Source organism: Orbicella faveolata, unplaced genomic scaffold (genome assembly GCF_042242905.1).
Source record: "Orbicella faveolata isolate gen_17 unplaced genomic scaffold, um_ofav_v1 contig_15, whole genome shotgun sequence".
Taxonomy (NCBI): Eukaryota; Metazoa; Cnidaria; class Anthozoa; order Scleractinia; family Merulinidae; genus Orbicella; species Orbicella faveolata.
In genome coordinates, this window is record NW_028301542.1 from 2,921,361 (window position 1) to 2,940,385 (window position 19,025).

Sequence of the window (19,025 nt, forward strand, 5' to 3'; positions counted from 1 at the left end):
ATTAATGTTTACAATATTTGCCTCATTAGCATAAGCAATTCAGTGTCAGAGGGAGCTACAAATAAATTAGTTCTGCATATTGAAAGGTCATAATACGATTAACTCTGCCAATGAATATGAGCCTGATGTATTGAATACTTTTTGTCCACACGGGTTTAAAAACTCAAATTTTACAAAGAATGTATGAGCTCATTAGCGCTTTTGCCACCCAGAAATTTTGCAGTTTTTGAAAGACAATGTCTCCTTGAATATTCCACCCAAAGTTAAAAATTTCACCATGTTTTAAGTTTCACCAGCTCTTTAGCTACCTGGAGTCAATTCATATCTAACATGTTTCCTTCTGTACGCAAAGCTGTATGCAAATGACCAAAAATGTAAACAATGACGTCAGCATGAAACCCCCTATATGGCCCAAGGCCGCTGGTTGACAGCCCTATCCAAGACTTCTTACACAGTAAGACCGAGGGCACATGGTTATTCCCAACACGAACCGACTAAGGCCGCCAATTTTATGTACGGTATTGCTTTAAAAGCAACTTTTGTGAAGAATTTTGATTAAAGCCGTTGAGTTCAAATCTGGCATACGCGTGAGTTTGAGATTTCGGGCCCAAAAAGCGCTAGTGTTTGCAAAATATATGACTCTGTGTTGAACGTTTACATTTTACATTGTTTTACGGTGTAACAAAAAGCTTGAAAAGCTGCCAAAGTTGGAAATTTAGGAGCAATCTGGCGAATCAGATTCAAGGAGAGAATCAAGATGAGATTCAAGAAGAGAAGAATATCAAAAAACATAACATCAGAGTGCTGATGAATAAAGATAAAGTGAAATATTCTCAATAGGGTAATCATCTTTATTTATCGAGGTGGTTTTTAATATTTTCCGTCGCCCATATGAAACGCCCTACTTTACAAAAAAATGATTCACCTATACTATACTTTTATTTTGTGAAATTTTGCTCTACAATTCGAGGAATAACTTTGCCAAAACGTTTTGAAAATGGTATATGGATACTTTACGAAATGGGTATTTGCAATTTGGGAAATCCTATTTCAATTGAATCTGCGAAATTATTTGCCACTTTAGAAATGGTACTTTAAGTTACCTTGAAATTATATGGCAACTTGCCAAATCGAGTTTCAAAAGATAGCAACTCAGTATACTTTGCGAAATCTTACCTTGTATGTTGGCACTGGGAAATATTACTTCAAGATACTTTGAGAAGCTTGCGAAATGGTATATTTCACGTTACTTGGCGAAATGTCACTTGATGCTCTGTGAAATATTGCTTATTGAAGCTGGTACTTCAATAACATATCATTGAGGTGTTCATTGTTTTTGCACCTGTTGGTTTCTCAGGATGTGACATTTTCAGGCATATTCCCTGAAGCACGTTGTCTTACGTCTGAAATTGAAAAGGTACCGCGAAGGCCGTATTTGAAAAAATTCGCCATGAACGTAATTGGATCTAATGCGGAATCCTTGGTTGTAATATGCCCCGTGAACGAGATGGTTTGGAAGCAAGAGTACCAGGTAGAAAAGATTGCCTTCGTCATGACAGCAATAATCCTGAACATCCTAAGCTTTAATTATTTCCTTCTCTTTTTGAATTTAACTTAAGCTTAATCATATCTCTTTTCTTAGATTTAAAGTTTTTTTCACTATGCCGGAAGATATATAATTCTTATTTTCTTTGAATTTTTGTTTGATGTGGGTTTTTACTGTGATATATCTTCACTAACATTCATGCTACCTTGGTAGAATTTATCGTATAATTTATTTGTTATAATTTATTACATTCGGTTATTAACATTTGCTCAGTGTAGTGGTTATGTTTCAGTGTTCTCTACTTAGGAAATGTTACCACAAGATAGTCATACGCTACAAAATTTAGTTACTTTAACGCATGGTACTAAAAAAAAGTCTGCGAAATTTTAAATCGCGCGTTTAGGAATATAGCTTGGTACTTTGCCAAATGGTACTCTGAGGTGCTTTGCGAAATGATACTTCATGTTACTTTGCGAAATGTCACTTTATACTCTCTGAAATATTTGTTGATGAAGTGGTGGGTACTTCAGGAAACTTTGTGGGGTGTTCATTGTTTTTGCTATTATTAATTTGTCTTGCTGACCTTGTTGGGCATATTTCGTAAAAACACGGTTTGTTTCGTCTGGAAAAGATACCGTAAGCCCTACTTTGAAAATAACAACAGCTGAGAAACGAACAGAATGCCAACTTGTCATTATGTCCAAAAATCGTATATGCAAATCAGCATGTAAGTTACAAAGTAGTACTTTCCATTTGCGTTTCTTTGTCACTGTCAACGTTATAAAGGGGTGCGTAACTATACTTTGCGTTTGCCATAACCAAATAAGGACAATGCAGTAACATCATCCGTTCAAGTTGTTCCCGGATGACAGTGAACGAAGGCCTTTCAGCGGGATTTTCCATCCAACACTGTCGCATCAGTTCATACCTGAGAAAAAGAGTGGCAGGTGTCAGTCATCTATTGATGAAAAGAATGGGTGAGATCAGATAGAAAGGAAACTTACATTTCATCCGAGCACATCTGTGGTTTTTCCATTCTGTATCCAGATTTAAGAGCCCCTAAAAGTTCATGATTACTTATGGTAGGATATGGTGTCCCACCTAGATACAAAGAAAGAAGGAGATTAAAGAAAAAGATCAGTTTGTAGTGAGTGGCAGTCCTGGAAACTATCTTGCTCATTGTAGATCAAAGGCAAGTTCATTGACCATTGTAATCAACATTAATATGTCTAATATGTTGTTTTAAAGTTGTACATCCATAGCGATACAGCGGGTCTTGCAGGTGAAATTAGTAATAGGCCTGACAAGTGATGTACAAGTGAGATCATTTATGACCACTCTGAACTACAGCCAGGTGCGTAAAACATGGAGTGATGAACTGATCCAAGCTGTTGTGTTTGGCATGCGAAATTACAAAGAAACCTAAAAAATTACTGAATATGTGAAACCCACGACGTTACTAACTTAACAAGAAAGCCAAAAGTAAATAGATTCCAAAATGGCAAGTGGAAAGAAAGAGTAATAAAATATCTCACCGATTGTTAAAATCTCCCAAAGTAGAATACCAAACGCCCACCTGTTAAGATATAACATAATATATAGATGTGAAGTATATATGAAATAATTCATATTTGAACTGCGGTAGTAGATGAAAGTGAAGTATGATCATCGCAGTTAATTTTCCAATTTAAGCAACTGGAAAGAAGAAGCCTGAAAAAAATCAGGGCTTCAACGGGATTCGAACCCGTGACCTCCGCGATACCGGTGCGATGCTCTACCAACTGAGCTATGAAGCCACACATTGGGAGCGAGGTCAATTAATTGAGTTCATGTCTTCCCGTGAGTGAAATGATGTGAAGTATATATGAAATAATTCATATTTGAACTGCGGTAGTAGATGAAAGTGAAGTATGATCATCGCAGTTAATTTTCCAATTTAAGCAACTGGAAAGAAGAATATATACTTCACATCATTTCACTCACGGGAAGATATGAACTCAATTAATTGACCTCGCTCCCAATGTGTGGCTTCATAGCTCAGTTGGTAGAGCATCGCACCGGTATCGCGGAGGTCACGGGTTCGAATCCCGTTGAAGCCCTGATTTTTTTTTCAGGCTTCTTCTTTCCAGTTGCTTAAATTGGAAAATTAACTGCGATGATCATACTTCACTTTCATAATATATAGATTTAGCCAGGCTTAAAAGCGGAGCTCCCATAAAGTACTTAAAATTTACTCCACACAATAATCTTGAAAGAAAGTCATCAATAAGTATATTTGACCAAACCGAATGATATTGAACAAAACGAGTCAATCTACATAAACACAATATGCATATCTTTACATCCGGGTATCAAGTAGCAAATCCTTTCTTAAGGAAGGATGATCGAATGAAAGAAATGTTTAAGAAAATTCGTTAAAGATTGATTATCATTCAAGGTAAATCCGAGAAATGAATTTAGAATTCGAATTCCAAATTCTCAAAGACGTGCGGTGTTTAAATTCGATAATTATTCACGTTAAACGTAATTTAAATATTATTTTTGCTGACGGCTTTGCAATCATTTTATCGCTCGTGGTCTTACCAGTCTTGTTCTAACAACCGTTAAAGAAATTCACCGTTAAGCATTTCACCAAACGAGTAGAAAAACAAAAACAAAAAAACAAACAAAGAAACAAACAAAATAAAAACAGGAAATCTCCATACGCTGTAACACAACGTGCAAGAATCAAAAAGCAAATCTTTTCTTGGTGTTATTGCAATTTGGTAATAGGCCACGTTCGATATATCAATATTCTAACATGGCTCCGAGGCTTTCAGGACAAACTTCTATATTTGGTGTTGTTTTCTTTGAATCCAAGTCTCTTTTGGAAATTGAGAGACAAAAGAAACTTAAAAAAAAATGTACCATTTTGAACCGAAAGCCTCAGATCCATGTTAGAATATTGATATATCGAACGCGGCCTATTTACTTCAGCGTAAATCTTCCAGCCAGAAATTTCAAACAATAGTTGTGAAGACTGAACTGAACCAATCGTTTCGATAGGTCAACAAATCAACCACTTTTCCGCTGTGCTTACCGCTTTATTATTTCTCTAAACATTCGAAACACGCTGTAAACCAAGGCTGCACGCCTCGGTCGACATATTAGCCGGAGTACAGTTGCCATGTTGCGCGACGTCATTCATGGGTTTCTAAATTGTATGAGTATATATGGTGCTCCACTGGACGGCCCTTCGAGCCTTTAGAGCTCCGCTATAGACTTTATCAGATTCCCAGTTATTGGTTATTCCCTGAAGGAAATTTTCCATCCTGAACCGCAATATTTATTGTCACGTGATACAATAGAATTGATCGGAAACTCAGACTTTATCAAACGCTTTATAGATCAATAATTTAATTGACATCTTAGTCAGCACGTCATAACGTCGCTTTTGAACTGTGAGCACTGTGCATTTATTTATTTTTTTCAATACTTTTCTCGTCAAATTATTTCAAAACAGTAACTGTAGCCTATAAACGCTAGAATATTATTTAGCTATTTGAATTGAGAGACTCAAATCGGCAAACTCGGTATGTAGCGGTTATCTTGGATTCGATCAAAACCGATGATTTTTAATCTCGCCGACTCCCCCCTCGTGATAATTTTAAACTTACACGTCACTCTCTGTCGTGAACATTTGATTATGAATGGCTTCCGGTGACATCCATTTGATCGGCAGTTTTCTGTTCTTTGTAGCATGGTACACCTTCTCAGCGTACACGTTACGCGACAATCCAAAGTCGGCTATCTTCACCAGCTTGCCTTCACAAACGAGAACATTCCTCGCCGCCAGGTCACGATGAACGAATCCTTTACGCGACAAAAACTCCTACGTAAAATATAAAAGGGAAATTTTGATCACTGCGACAGAAGCTGTTAATGGAAATGAAAACGGCAATCTGTTAAAAAGGGTATCAAAGCATTAATCTTAGTATTACAAATTACAAACATATTGGCCAATCTCGGTATTGTGCACGTAATCCAGCTCGTACCATTCCCTTCGCTATCTGCCATGCGAACGTCATTAGGTCAGCGGATGTGAGAGTATCATCGTCATGTAAGTTGTCAGTATCATTGTTGTTACTGGGTCGAGAAAATGCACATCTGTTATTGTCGCTGGTGTACTGAAAAGAGAACAACTCTTATTTAAAGTGTATATGACAGACAGTTTTTTTTTTAGAAATCGAAAAATAAAATTGGATATCGTTGCTTTGTTCCCGCGTTTTAGCCCTCTGAAAACGGGAAATGTCACTTCCTGTTGGTCAAAAAACGCGCATGGTGGAAACCTGGGGATGGTCAGGCCCATGATGACGTCAAAACAAGAACGAAAGTCGACATATTTTTTCAAACTAAGCAAATAAAAGCGAAAACAAATAAGTGAAATATACCATGAATTAGACACTCGAACGTTGCTCCAATTTTGGTTTGTAAACATCCACGAAAGATATGAAGACCTACGTTCTTATTTTGACGTCACGGCCTGACTAGTCCCAGGTCTCACACACACGCGGTTTCTGACCTAACAGGAAGTGACATTTTACGCTTTCATATGGCTAAGTTAAACGCGGTGAAGAAAATCGATGTCCAGTTTTTGTCGAGTTCCATATCATGATCTCGAGTAGATTCCATCAAGCATATAATGAAATATCTGTCATTTAAACTTGAATAATTAATTAGCTGCCACAGCTCAACTCTGAGACGTACAAGCAAACTCAGACAACCACTGTGGTAAAACAGGCGGTAAAAAAGAGGAGGGATGGAACCCCTCCCCTGGATTTTCGTTGTAATGAGACATAATTATGTTAATTATTTTGCTTTTAGCTTGCTCTGCAAAATGACATATTTTTGATATGATGGCATTAAGACCGCATCTTGGATTTCACTATTTTCTGGGATTAATCATTCAAAATGATACTAAAATCTAAAATTGTACTAGTCTTGTGAATGTTGCCCGAACAAGCTGGTAAAAACGAAGAATTCTGTCCGAAAAGGCGAAGTTTCTTGTTTTCTTTCTTACTATGGAAATATCAAATGACATGGAGGCAGTTGACATGTCAAAATCTCGGCGAGGGTTGAAAAGACAGCTTCTTCTCTTAGTTCTGAAAAAATCTTAGGGACTTATACGTTCGAGAGTTAAACTGCAGCCTACCTGCAAATTTTGAGCGGAAGCCTGAACGTTCCGAGGCTTCAAACCACTCCTTCTAAATAAATGCATGGAAAAAAAATACTTTTGCAGCAGAAGGGACGTTTAGAATATTCTAGTCATCAAGCATTAATGCTGATGTTAATATTCGCAATGTTTATATTCAGAGTAGGTTCCGAGAATTCAGTGCTGTTTACAAAGCGAGAGGAAATTAAATTCAACACTACCGAACAAAAATCCATCTAGTGGAAAGTACTGGAGGATTTGCACTCCAGACCACTACTGGCTGCCTCAGTAGTTCTTGCATGGAACAAATTAAGAGTGCAAAGCGAATAAAGCGAGAATCTGAATTACTTCATGTAAGCTCCCTTCATTTATGACTCCTTCGTTTTGATAACGAGGCGCCGCATTTCCCATCTCTTCAGAAGCTTGTGTGATCTAAAATGTAAAAAAAAGTAGTGGAGAGTTTTATGGTTTTTGAGACGTTCTGTTATGGACGAGTCTTTACTCTCACAATGCCTCTCTCCACTTAAAAGTATGGTGGCTACGAACAATTTATATCAGTTGGGGCAGCCTTACAAAGACCTATGACCCGGATGTAGGGGTACCTTGCTGCGGGCGACAATCTGGGGGGAGGGGGGGTGGTAATACTTCTACTTGCTTAATGCTGTAGAAGACCAGGGAAGCAGGAGAAGCTTCCAACCTCTCCACAACGCCACTTTGGAGAGTGGACGCTGTAGAGAAATGGCCGTTAGTTGAGGCTGGACTGTATTGAATTAAGTCAATAAAAAGTACAGTTTGGGTAAGTAGACCAGTTTTCTATAAAACTCACTGACCACATTAAAAGTGAGGTAAGATTTTCAATTATATCATTTAACCTGCTGTCTTGTTTTCCTGAGGTAGTGAAGTAAATCCCCATTCTTTGCAAACTCAACTACAAGGAACATGGGATTTGTCATAGTACAGCAGGCTAATAAGTTCAATATGTTCAGGTGATACCCGATTTGTTTCATGAGCTGTATTTCCTCTAGGAAATCTTGCATTTGTTCTTCTGTGGCGCCATCTAGAAGAGCAAAAACAAAAAGCATTTTTCACCACAAGGTTTAAACATAATAGTACACAAATACATTGGCGAGCGTCAATTAAAACTGAAACATTTAAACAGGATTACAATTTTACGCGTATTTCACGATATTACCAAAATGGTTAACTCAAAATATATCACTCTTTGCGACTTTTCATTTGCCTATGTCAAGACTTTGAAAGGTCGTTTTAAAAACCTTATCTATATTTATAGGTTATGAAACGCTGTCGTAACCAAATCATACTTTGTAACATTTTCACAGCAACGGTCAGACCCATCTTCATTTGCTGCTGCCCCTTATCCGTCTTGCTCTGCGTAGATTTCTTTCCTTTTCCAACCTCCATAGTTTGTTTTAAAAGCCTGCCACTGTATACTTTCCCAAAAGCTCCTTCTCCAATAATCTTATCCAAGGTAATGTCATCAAAAAGCACTTCAAACTGATCAAAGAGTTCTGAATTGGATCTGAAAACATGTGTATAAGAATCAAGAGCCCGAGCCTTGAACATAGGAAGTACTTAAGATGGCTACTAAGAGTAATAATTTATCGCCTGACGCACACTAGTTTATATAGTTTTATTTGTGATTATATCTTAAATTTCATTCTGCGAAATTTTTCCGAAATTTTCCTCCTGTGGAAAAAGCGGTCCGACAGATTTCCCTGAAAAACGAGCTCCAACTAAGGCAAAATATTTATTAGCATTGTGCAAATTTTTTAAAAAAATTCCACGGAATAAAACGCCCGAAAATTGCACGGTAAGCGTTTATTGTTTTCTTTTTGACGTCATCGATATCAATTTCCCTTGAGCGCGCGTAGATTACTAGGCGCGTGCCGTCGTACAAGTATATGTTCAGGTGGCCGCCTTAAAATCATAAACAATCGATTTAAGATAACACTAATTTTTCTGCAGCCTACTAATTTTTCGAAGTTTCTTTGGTTATTTGGCACGAGACTAGGGAATGTAAAATATTTATTTTGCCTTTTTGTTAATTAATATCTATTGGTATTGCTTTTTGTGGTCCAGTCCACAGCCTTAAATTGTTTATTGTGTTGCAACAAGTTTATATGTCACACAAGTGACGTATAAGTTGTCTATGTTCCTATTCAATCAATTAATCAATCAATCAATCAATCAATCAACCAAAACTTTATTTATCGAGGGTGATACGTAATAGTTTATCAACTAACAAATTTGTGGCCCTCTTAAATGTACTAAAAGTTAAAAATCTACTATAAACAATAATCAAAGATTATCACATGTTCAGGTGGTCACCTTATCACTATTATTCCTATTTTTTTCTTAAATGAAGCACACGCATCATTAACTGAAGCCGACCAAGAGTATTCTTTATAATTTATACTCACCGACACTTTCTACGATATCTAAAAGCAAACCATACTCCACTTAAACATAGCAGAGCCAAAAGCGAGCTCCCCACAATCTTCGCAACCAGTGACAAAGAGGATTCCCCAGTGCTCTCAGCATGATAAGTCTCATTGTTGTCATTGTTGTTAACAAGATTTTCTCCTATAGAGTCTGAAAGCAATAAAGAGTGAAATATGAGAACACCATTTAGATAACAAATTTATTTCTTTGACAAAATCATTTTGTATCCCTTTTCAACTTGAATCAGTCTGGTTTAAACTTGTTGTTATCATTATTGTTATTATTATTTCAGCGGCGATTGTAAATTACTTTAAAAGCAGTCAACTCATAACAGTATTTCATAAAGTATGAATATCCCTTTATGGTAAAGAACACAAACGGTACAAAGTCTGATATAATATAATAACGATGACCAAAAGAAAAAACTTCGACAAAAGTTATAGCTTATATCAATTCTTGATAGGCTACAGAAAAGGCTACAGCCGGAAAAGGGCATTTAGATTGGAATACATTCAACAAGTAACGCCGATGCAACAGATCGTTAAAGAAACGGATTTGAGGTTGTGGAATAGTCTGGTAGGTACTACCTCGCATCCCCTGCAGGATGTTCTCCCACCACGTAAGATTAGGACCCTACGCGGTAGGTCCCATCCTTATCAGGTCTCATGTGTTAATATTGAATGGTTTAAATAGATTCTGTCGTTAGTTTTTAGTACTGGGACAGTTTTAAACTCTATAAGTACATTGTAAGTTTTAACGTCTGTTAAAAACTATTATTATTATATTATATTATATTATATTATATTATATTATATTATATTATATTATATTATATTATATTATTTATTTATTTATTGTCTTTACGTCCTAACAACATCCTGAAAACCACTTTAAACACTTTATAAACACTTTATGGTGGAACCTCTCCTCACGGACACCGTTATAGTAAAGACATTCAGTTCTGCCCATTTGCTGTAATAATAATAATAATAATAATAATAATAATAATAATAATAAATTCATTTAGATGTCGAATGTATTTAGCACTATTGTGCTAATTGGGAACACTGTGAATTAATAACCAAATATTGCAAATAGAAAATAAACTATTAAGAATCCCAACTGGTGGGAGGCTGACAAGGTCGAGGAGTTGAACTCGGGACTACCGAGTACAAATCCAGATAACAGTAGGGTGGAGGATTTGAACCAGGGACCTCCAGATTTCAAATCCAGCGCCCTAAACCACTCGGCCACGCTGCCTCCGTATAAAAGTGGTTTGAGTGTATTCTTCAGACTCGGAGCCACTTTAAAAATCAAAATCTAAGCTCCAAAATGCAAAACATGGAACATACCAGAGCATCAAGATAAGCTGGCATCATTTGAATGAAAAATATTTCAAAAAAAAAAAAAAAAAAAAACATCTACCTTTACATTTGTGCAAATTGCAGCTCTCTGTGGACATATTTGTCCCTGGGCAATCCATTCCGTTCCATTTTGGCGCTGGATTAGAACATGTGCGAGCACGTGTCCTGTGTCCCCCTCCACACGTCACGCTGCATGGTTGCCATGATGACCACTGGCTCCAACTGCCATTAACTGATGATTAAAGGGAATAATCCATGACATGAAAACATTAGAAGGTGTGTAAACTGTTGCTTTTTGAATTGGTAAGAAAAAAATCGCTTAGCTTATGTTCTAAAACGGCGTTTTTACGATAGCGTTCCAGGGTACAAGACTTTACGTTTCACGACAAAAAGGTTTACAGATTTTATTCAGAATTCCAATCCAATGAACTGGAGAAGCCAAGGGCCTCATCGAGGCAGGTGCTTAACACCAGTTTAAATATTTCTAGAAGTAACGAAAATTAATATTTAGATCAGTTGGCTGGGGACCCAAATGTAAATCATGCTACATAATATTAGTTAGAAAAATATAACGGTGCAAAATTTGTAAAGTGTGAGGTTATGAACTGATAAGTAACCTTCAACAAAGCGGTAAACAAATATGGACCATGCATTTCCAACGCTATAATTCCATAAACAACTGTTGGATCGCCCATGTCTGTTGTACGTCATGTCACCGTTTAATCCACTCCAGCACTCGTATCGATATTCCACGCCAAAATACCGGAAGCCATTCTCATACACTGCAGTAGCACACTCGTGAATTATGGATGCGAGTGAATTGGCCAAATCTCTCTGATTGACAGAGTACCATTGGACCAACACTGGTAGGGCGCGTGGAGTAGCGTCTTTGAAACAACCGACTGTTTCATACGGGTGCAGTGCCATGGTATCTGTGTAGAAAAGACCAGATAATCATTAAGTAGAGAAGCCAAGCTATAAATTAACAACCTATAACTGGTGGTTGTTGCTTTCGCATTTCACGAGAAGTTCTAAAGCGTCCACCATCTCCTTTATCTTGCGGCATTAAAAGCCACTCGTTTCCCCCTTCGGCGCTGTATTTCATTTTGCCATCTTCCGAGAAGGAGCGCACTGTGTTCATAGCCATATAGGTACAGTTATAAAACATCCTGAAAATTAAAAACTAACTCAGCTCCGAAATGGAAAGTAAGGAGCATAGTGGAGCATCAAGTTAAGCCGGAATCATTTTAAGGAAAAATCTTTTACAAAGGGCATCTACCTATACATTTCTGTAAATTGCAGCTCCCTGTGGAGATATTTTTCCCCACGCAATTCATTCCGTTCCATTGTGGCGCTGGATTAGAGCACGTGCGAGAACGTGTCCTATGTCCTCCTCCGCACGTCACGCTGCATGGTTGCCATTGCGACCAATAATTCCATCTGCCATTCACTGATGATTAGAAGAAACAATTCGTGACATGAAGGATTTGACAGCGTATAAACTTATGACGTTTTAAGTTCTTGTGATATCTACCTTTACATTTGTGCAAATTGCAGCTCTCTGTAGCGATATTTGTCCCAGCGCAATCCATTCCGTTCCATTTTGGCGCTGGATTAGAACATGTGCGAGCACGTGTCCTGTGTCCCCCTCCACACGTCACACTGCATGGTTGCCATGACGACCACTGGCTCCAACTGCCATTCACTGATAATTAGAAGAAACAATCAATTAAATAAAAACTTAGAAAAGAGTAACTTTTGAAGTTTTGAGTTTTTGAGAAATCTTTTTGCCTTTGTGCAAATTGCAGCTCTCTGTGGAGATATTTGTCCCAGGGAAATCCTTTCCTTCCCATTTTGGGGCTAGATTAGAGCATGTGCGAGCGCGTGTCCTGTCAGTCCCCCTCCGCACGTCACGCTGCATATTTGACAAGATACGACCACTGGCTCCAACTGCCATTCACTGGTGATTAAAGGGAATAATCCATGACATGAAAACTTTAGAAAGTGTATAAGCTGTTAACTTTTTGAATTGGTAAAAAATGATCGTCAAGCTTATGTTCTAAAACGGCGTGTTAAGAGAGCGTTCCAGTGTACAACTTAACTTAACGGTTCGCGTCAAAAAGGTTTACACATTTTATTCAGAATTCCAATTCCATTAACTGGAGAAGCCAAAGGAGTGCCTCATCGAGGCAGGTGCTTAATGCCAGTTTAAACATTTTTAGAAGCAAAGGAAATTAATATTTAGATTAGTTTGCTGGCCACCCAAATGTAAAGCATGCTATATAATATTATGTAGAAAAATATAACGGTGCAAAATTTGTTAAGTGTGAAGTGATCAACTGGTAACTAACCTTCGACAAAGCGGTAAACAAATATGGTCCATACATTTCCCACCCTATAATTCCATAAACATTTGTCGGATCGCCCATGTATGTTGTAGGTCATGCTACGTTCACTCCACTCCAGCACTCGTGGCGATATTCCACGCCAAAATACCAGAAGCCTTTCTCAAAGACTTCCGTTGCACATGCGTGAACTATGGCTGCGAATGAATTGGCCAAATCTCTCTCGTTGACAGAGTACCTTTGTACTAACACTGGTAAAGCGCGTGTACTATTGTCTTTGAAACAACCGACTGGTTCATAAGGATGTAGTCCCGTCCTATCTGTGTAGAAAAGACCAGATCATCATTTAAAAGAGGTCAAGCTATAAATTACCAACTTAACCTCTCCTAGCTGTTTTTCATTTTGGCATCTTGTGAAAAGGGACGCTCTGTGTTCATGGCCATTTCGGCACAATCATAAAACATCCTGAAAATCAAAAACTAGCTCAGCTCTGAGTTAGCTTTTTATTTTCTCTGTCAGGGATGTATTTTTCGATGCTTTTAAATTAAAATATATATATATATATATATTATCATCTTTAATGTTTAACGTGTCGCGAAAAGAGTGTGCATGGACAATGTTGAGCGATTGAGTAAAGATACAGAACTGACAGGAAAAGAAAACGTTTGATACGAACTTTCATTACATAAAATAGGTAGGTGGTAGCAAATCGATAAAAACGATATCGCACATGTGAGAATATTATATTTATCCACCCATGTGTAACATCATTTTTAATATCATTTTTGTCACTTAACTGCACTTAAATTTGTTGGTGTATGATCGAAAAATCTTCGGATCTTTGTCGGAAGTACTTGGCAATCGTCGTCAATCTTCGGAAATCTTCAGAACTTTTCGTGAAATGTTCGTTTTTCGTCTGGCCTTCGGACAACTTTTGGAGAATCTTCGGAAATCTTCGGAAAATCGCCCAAAACGTCGTTATGTATTATGACATTTTTATTTAATAAAAAGAAAATTACCTGGTCGCTTGGAGATACGGAATTTCTCTTCTCATGTTGAAAGCACTAGAACTGAGACAAATTTCGCATCTCCGTGCGGCCATTTAATATCCTCTCATTAGAAAACAGTACTAAGAAATACGCGCGCTGATTGGTTAAAAATCGTGGTTCTATAACTCGATGGAAACACAGAACTAGCACGAGCTGTCGACATAATGATGGCGCGGACAAAGATAATTTACATTTTCCTTCTTTTCGCTGCGGTGTTTTCTAAAAGAAATAGAGAACACGTTCTCCGTGTTTCTGTCGAGTTATAGAAACACAAGTGAAAGTTTGGGAGAACTCGCGGAAAAGCTGTGGAAACACTAGCCTGCGGCTCATGTTCCCACAGAATTTCTCGTTCTCCCAAACCTCCACTCGTGTTTCTATCAAACAATTAGATTGTGAGCTCGAGATTTCTATCACGCATAAAAATCGAGAGCGAATAATCTAATTGTTTTAGTATAAATCTACTAGTCGTTAAAAACTTTATCTAAATGCTCTGAACAGACACTTCGAAAACACCAAGAAGCGGCCGTCATTTTGTTAACAAGGGCACACTGCTACGCTACTCACTATCTATCACAGAATAGATAGTGAGTAGCGTAGCCAATCAGAGAACGGCAACCGTGATAGAACGCTAGTAGATTTATACTAAAACTCGATAGAAACACGGTACATGGTTTCTATTTCTTAATTATAAGGCCAAAATTTCAACATCGTGGTTGCTTTCGAAAGATTATCCTCTAAAAATACGTACTTGACTGTGAGGTTTTGCTCTGCGGGATACCTTCATTCGGCCAAGCTTGTAGTATTACGATTTCGATGAACATCACTCCGCAATGAAAAATTACGTTGAAAACGATTCCTCGCATGAAATATTCTCGGGAAAGAATCCGCATTGCGATAGCTCTGACAAGAGAAACGCTCTTTGCAGTAATTACAGCAAACCTCAAATAAACTTTGTTCAATTCGCTTTTAAACAGGTGATGTTGGGGTAATATTTCATCCAATCAACAATAATAAAATACGGTAGTCAGTTGTTTATTTAACCGACTACAAGATGTTATCTCGAGGACTTTAAGAAGACTAAGTCAGTCATTTTTCAAGAGCGGAAACATAAGAGAAGAAAATGCAATAAGCTGACGGTAAGATTTTTAATGTGGTTTCGTGCAGACTCTTACAAAGTTGAAACAGGTTGAAAAACCAGACAAATTCAGCTGTATTACCCACGCATATCTAACTTCGCGTGTCTTTGGGGTAAATTGTCATGGGATCTTTCAGTTAGACGTTTGCTCAGGTCCCATAAGATTTGATCCCACGTGAAAAATAATGTAGTTTTGGCCTGGGATGTAGACGAAAACGATCTAATTAATCTTTATGTGATCGCGGTTTATTATGGCTGAGATCAACATTCTGAGAAAGAATCAGAAAGATAGTAGATGCTTTAACTTAAAACGAATTTATCTTCTATAATATTAAACGCTACGTGAAAAAGTTTTCATGGACAATGTTTTCGAGTAAGCGATGGATTAAAAATACAGAACTGACATACACATACAATGAAGAAACGTTTGATAGGAACTTTTTTATGGCAAAAATTTGGACATTATTGCTTCTTGCACAATGGTATCTTATGGTTATACGTACTTGACTGTGAGATGCCTTCATTGGGCCAAGCCTGTAGTATTGCGATTCCAATGAATATCAATCCGCAATGAGAAATTGCGTTGAAAACGGTTCCTCGCTTTAGATTTTCTCCGAAAAGAAATCTCATTGTGATGGCTCTATGGAGAAAAATAAAACGTGCAGTCGTCTCAAAAATAGTTACAGCAAACTAAGACAAAGTTCCTGCAATTCGCTGTTTAAGTTAATGATATTGGGTTATTTTTCTGTCGGTGTCATCTAACAAGGGCGGAAATATAAGAAATTGAGTTCAATAAGCCGACAATAAGATTTTTGTAGTTGTTAAGGGCAGACTCTCACAAAGTTGAAATTGGTTGTCAGCAGTAACCCGGTTTACATATCTTCAAGGAGAATTGAAATATGATTTTTGTAGTGAAATTTTCGCTCCGGTCTTGTGACACGTAGTCTCAAGTGAAAAATGATACAGTATATTGGCCTTGATTATGGAGGAAAAGAAGCTAATTACATTTCATACGGTCACGATTTATAACAGAAATATTGAACCACTACATTAACATACATCTCGCACAACAACTTAGTACCACCCACGTATTACATTGCACACCCACGTATTATCGGACTGCTTAAGCATTAACGAATTCATAAACTGAACACTGTTATAAAAGTCAAGTTGATATCATACTCGACGTCGAGGGATTGCCAACGACGACGACTTTAAATACAGATTATTACATGTTAAGAACCTGAGATCGTTTTTATTTAAGAGTTTTAAATACCATATCGCGTTCGAGCGAGTCTTCGAGCTAATGTGCGACATGGTGCTTAAAACTCGTGAATAAAACAATATCATGCTCCTAACATCTTGTGATTTGTTTAGCACGTACATATCCGAAAAAGTGGGAAAACATAACTTTCTTTAATGAATCATTTCCTTGTTCGGAAAAAGCCTCCGGAAAGAGCAAAAGTCTCAGCAACTTTATAATGAGTGGTATTGTGACCGGATACTCCCTTTCTGGAACGCTCCACGATTGGATTTGGGAAGTGACAGTAATTGAAATAGAGTCTCCCCTTGAATCTGCTCTCTTGAGCTATACAAACTGTATGCCTTGTAAAAATGCAATAAGTTCTAGGTTAGGTTAGGCTGGGGTTTAGTGTTAGTTTCCGTAATTCCGATTTTGCTCAGTTGCATACAAAGCTACCTTAAGTTTCAGTAAAATAAAAGTTTGCATGTAACTTTTCGCATCAGGATAAAATCATAAGCAAGTGAAAACTGATAAAAATATTAATTTGTCAACAGATGATGTAATGCACGTTAAGTAGAAATATAAGTATAGTAGAATTATGTCTTAAATGCACACTGTAAGTAGTATTTTTGTAAAAGCTGCTTTCAAAGCAACTTTTGTGCCCAGGGACTATTTGTAACATGTTTTATACTAATAGCCACACTTACAGTTTACTGCAGAGAGATTTTCATTGACCTAGATTTAACACTGTTAGGTATGGAAAACATTCAATTAGATATCTAGGCCTAAGACTATGGAGTATACTAACAAATAAAGAAAGATTGGCGATAAATCTCATGCAGTTTAAGACCCACGTACGGAGGCTAGATCTAGGCAACATCCTAGATGGATGCAGTGGCTTACATCTTTGTAACTTATAATTTTAATTTCTCTTATAGGTCTTTTCTGTATAGTATTTTTAGATAGTTCTAGTTAGGTGTTCCCTATTAGCAGTGGGGATTCTCCACTGCTAGATGTAATTGACACGATAATAAAGTCATCATCATTATCATCATCAACATCATCATCATCATCATTATTATTATTATTATTATTATTATTATAAAGCAATACCGTAGAGAAAAGAAACAAAATAATAAAGGCGAATTGTTCGCGATCCGTATTAGGAAAAACTATGTCATGAGTGAAGACAGTCGAACATACTGATAATTTATGATTCCATTTTTATTTTTCTAATAAATTACCATCAGAAGCCATCATCGGGGACGGAGACCGTAAGTGCGCGCCATTTCTAGTATTGGGGCTGTCCCTATTATATGAGACAATTTTTCTATTTTTAGAACAAATTGCGCCATCATGTGCGACACACGCGTGTACAATGCTGCGAGGATTTTTGTGGATGTAGCGTGGGGAAATGGCGTCCGAAATTCCCGAAATGTTTGATGCTTTTGGCCCACAAATCAATACTTTTTTACCCTAATTATTATTGTCAATTAAACAAGGGCATCTAATTAGCTTGCTATATTTTTGCCCTTTTCCATTTCTCCTCTTACTTGTTTACTTGTAATTTTAGAATGGAATAAATAAATAAAATGAAAATGAAATGAAATGAAATCAATACGTTCATGTCTGTCGGAAGTTTACTTCAGTATTTTCGTCGTAAGCTGCTCCAGTTTAAGAGAAGGAAGACAGTGTCGAATTTAGGTGTCAGCGCCGCTTTATATCACTGACCAAGTTGTGTTCCTCAGCTTCTTTTACAAGGGCTCCACGTTACTCCACTCTAAGTTTCACATATGTTGAAGATTGACAGCTTTTCCAAAACACAGCAAAAAACTAGTTGGATATATTTAGATATAGCAGCGTTTCAGGACTTCAAAGTTTCCCTCCCCTTGCCACATCTCGACCGAAGAGTGAAAAAAAAAAATAAAAAAAAAAATAAAAATAATAATTGCAAGTTTGAATTTCGCCTGAATTGTAAGCAACGCTTGATGTTTTATTAAGGCCCAATAAGTGACAATAAAGTTTATCTCTGTAGATGCTGCTCAGTTTTGTTTGTGTAAAAATCCAATAAATTATCTGTTGTCCATGAACTGTAAGAGCGACCGCCGATGAGTGTTTTGTACAGTCAGTAAAACTTGACAAATTGGACTTCCGCACTTTCGTTTGAAAACGTACGTCGAACTCATGTAATATCTCTAGTTTTTAAATATGTTTAAGGTTGATAAATGTTTGAGAACATGTTAAAAGCTTAGCTGAAAATATGTGAATACCGCAGAAGTAATCAGCAAAGTTATGATGACGCTTTCTGTAATCAACTCGAATAACGATTTCGATTTTGTTGGTTGAGTTATCAAAACTCCTTGTCTATTTTATTTTCGCAGTGTAAAATTTCACTATGTTAAAGAAACACACATGATATTAGCTGCCTTTTGGCGTTGGTGAAAATTGTTACAGCATCTCAGCATAAAACACAACGAAATAAATTTCTGTCAAGATTTGTTGACAATTGAAAACACCGACCTCGGACTTGAAAGTGCATGCGCTGCGCTATGCAAATGAGCTACTTGTACGCCTCAGACCTGCCTTTCAAGAACTTTTGCAAACTCGCCAAACAAACAGAAAAAATTTGATTAAGCATTGCTTGGGAAACTCCCAAATTAACTCGATACCAGAGTAAAGAGTTTTCTTA

General features: G+C 37.2%; 1 protein-coding gene across 1 annotated transcript; it reads right to left on the bottom strand.

Annotated features, from left to right (window-relative positions):
* Window positions 1-1,756: 1,756 nt before the first annotated feature.
* Window positions 1,757-14,885, bottom strand: LOC110055072 (myoblast growth factor receptor egl-15-like). Its single transcript, XM_089287942.1, has 14 exons — window positions 14,707-14,885; window positions 12,916-13,229; window positions 11,844-12,269; window positions 11,182-11,496; window positions 10,626-10,796; window positions 9,179-9,350; window positions 8,060-8,277; window positions 7,610-7,794; window positions 7,086-7,169; window positions 5,581-5,712; window positions 5,203-5,417; window positions 3,082-3,122; window positions 2,551-2,647; window positions 1,757-2,474 (listed from the first exon to the last, which is right to left on the bottom strand). Exons 3-14 carry the CDS (start codon window positions 11,899-11,901, stop codon window positions 2,279-2,281), a joined length of 1,884 nt encoding a protein of 627 aa, XP_089144068.1. The 5' UTR covers window positions 11,902-12,269; window positions 12,916-13,229; window positions 14,707-14,885; the 3' UTR covers window positions 1,757-2,278.
* Between the last annotated feature and the right edge of the window lie 4,140 nt (window positions 14,886-19,025).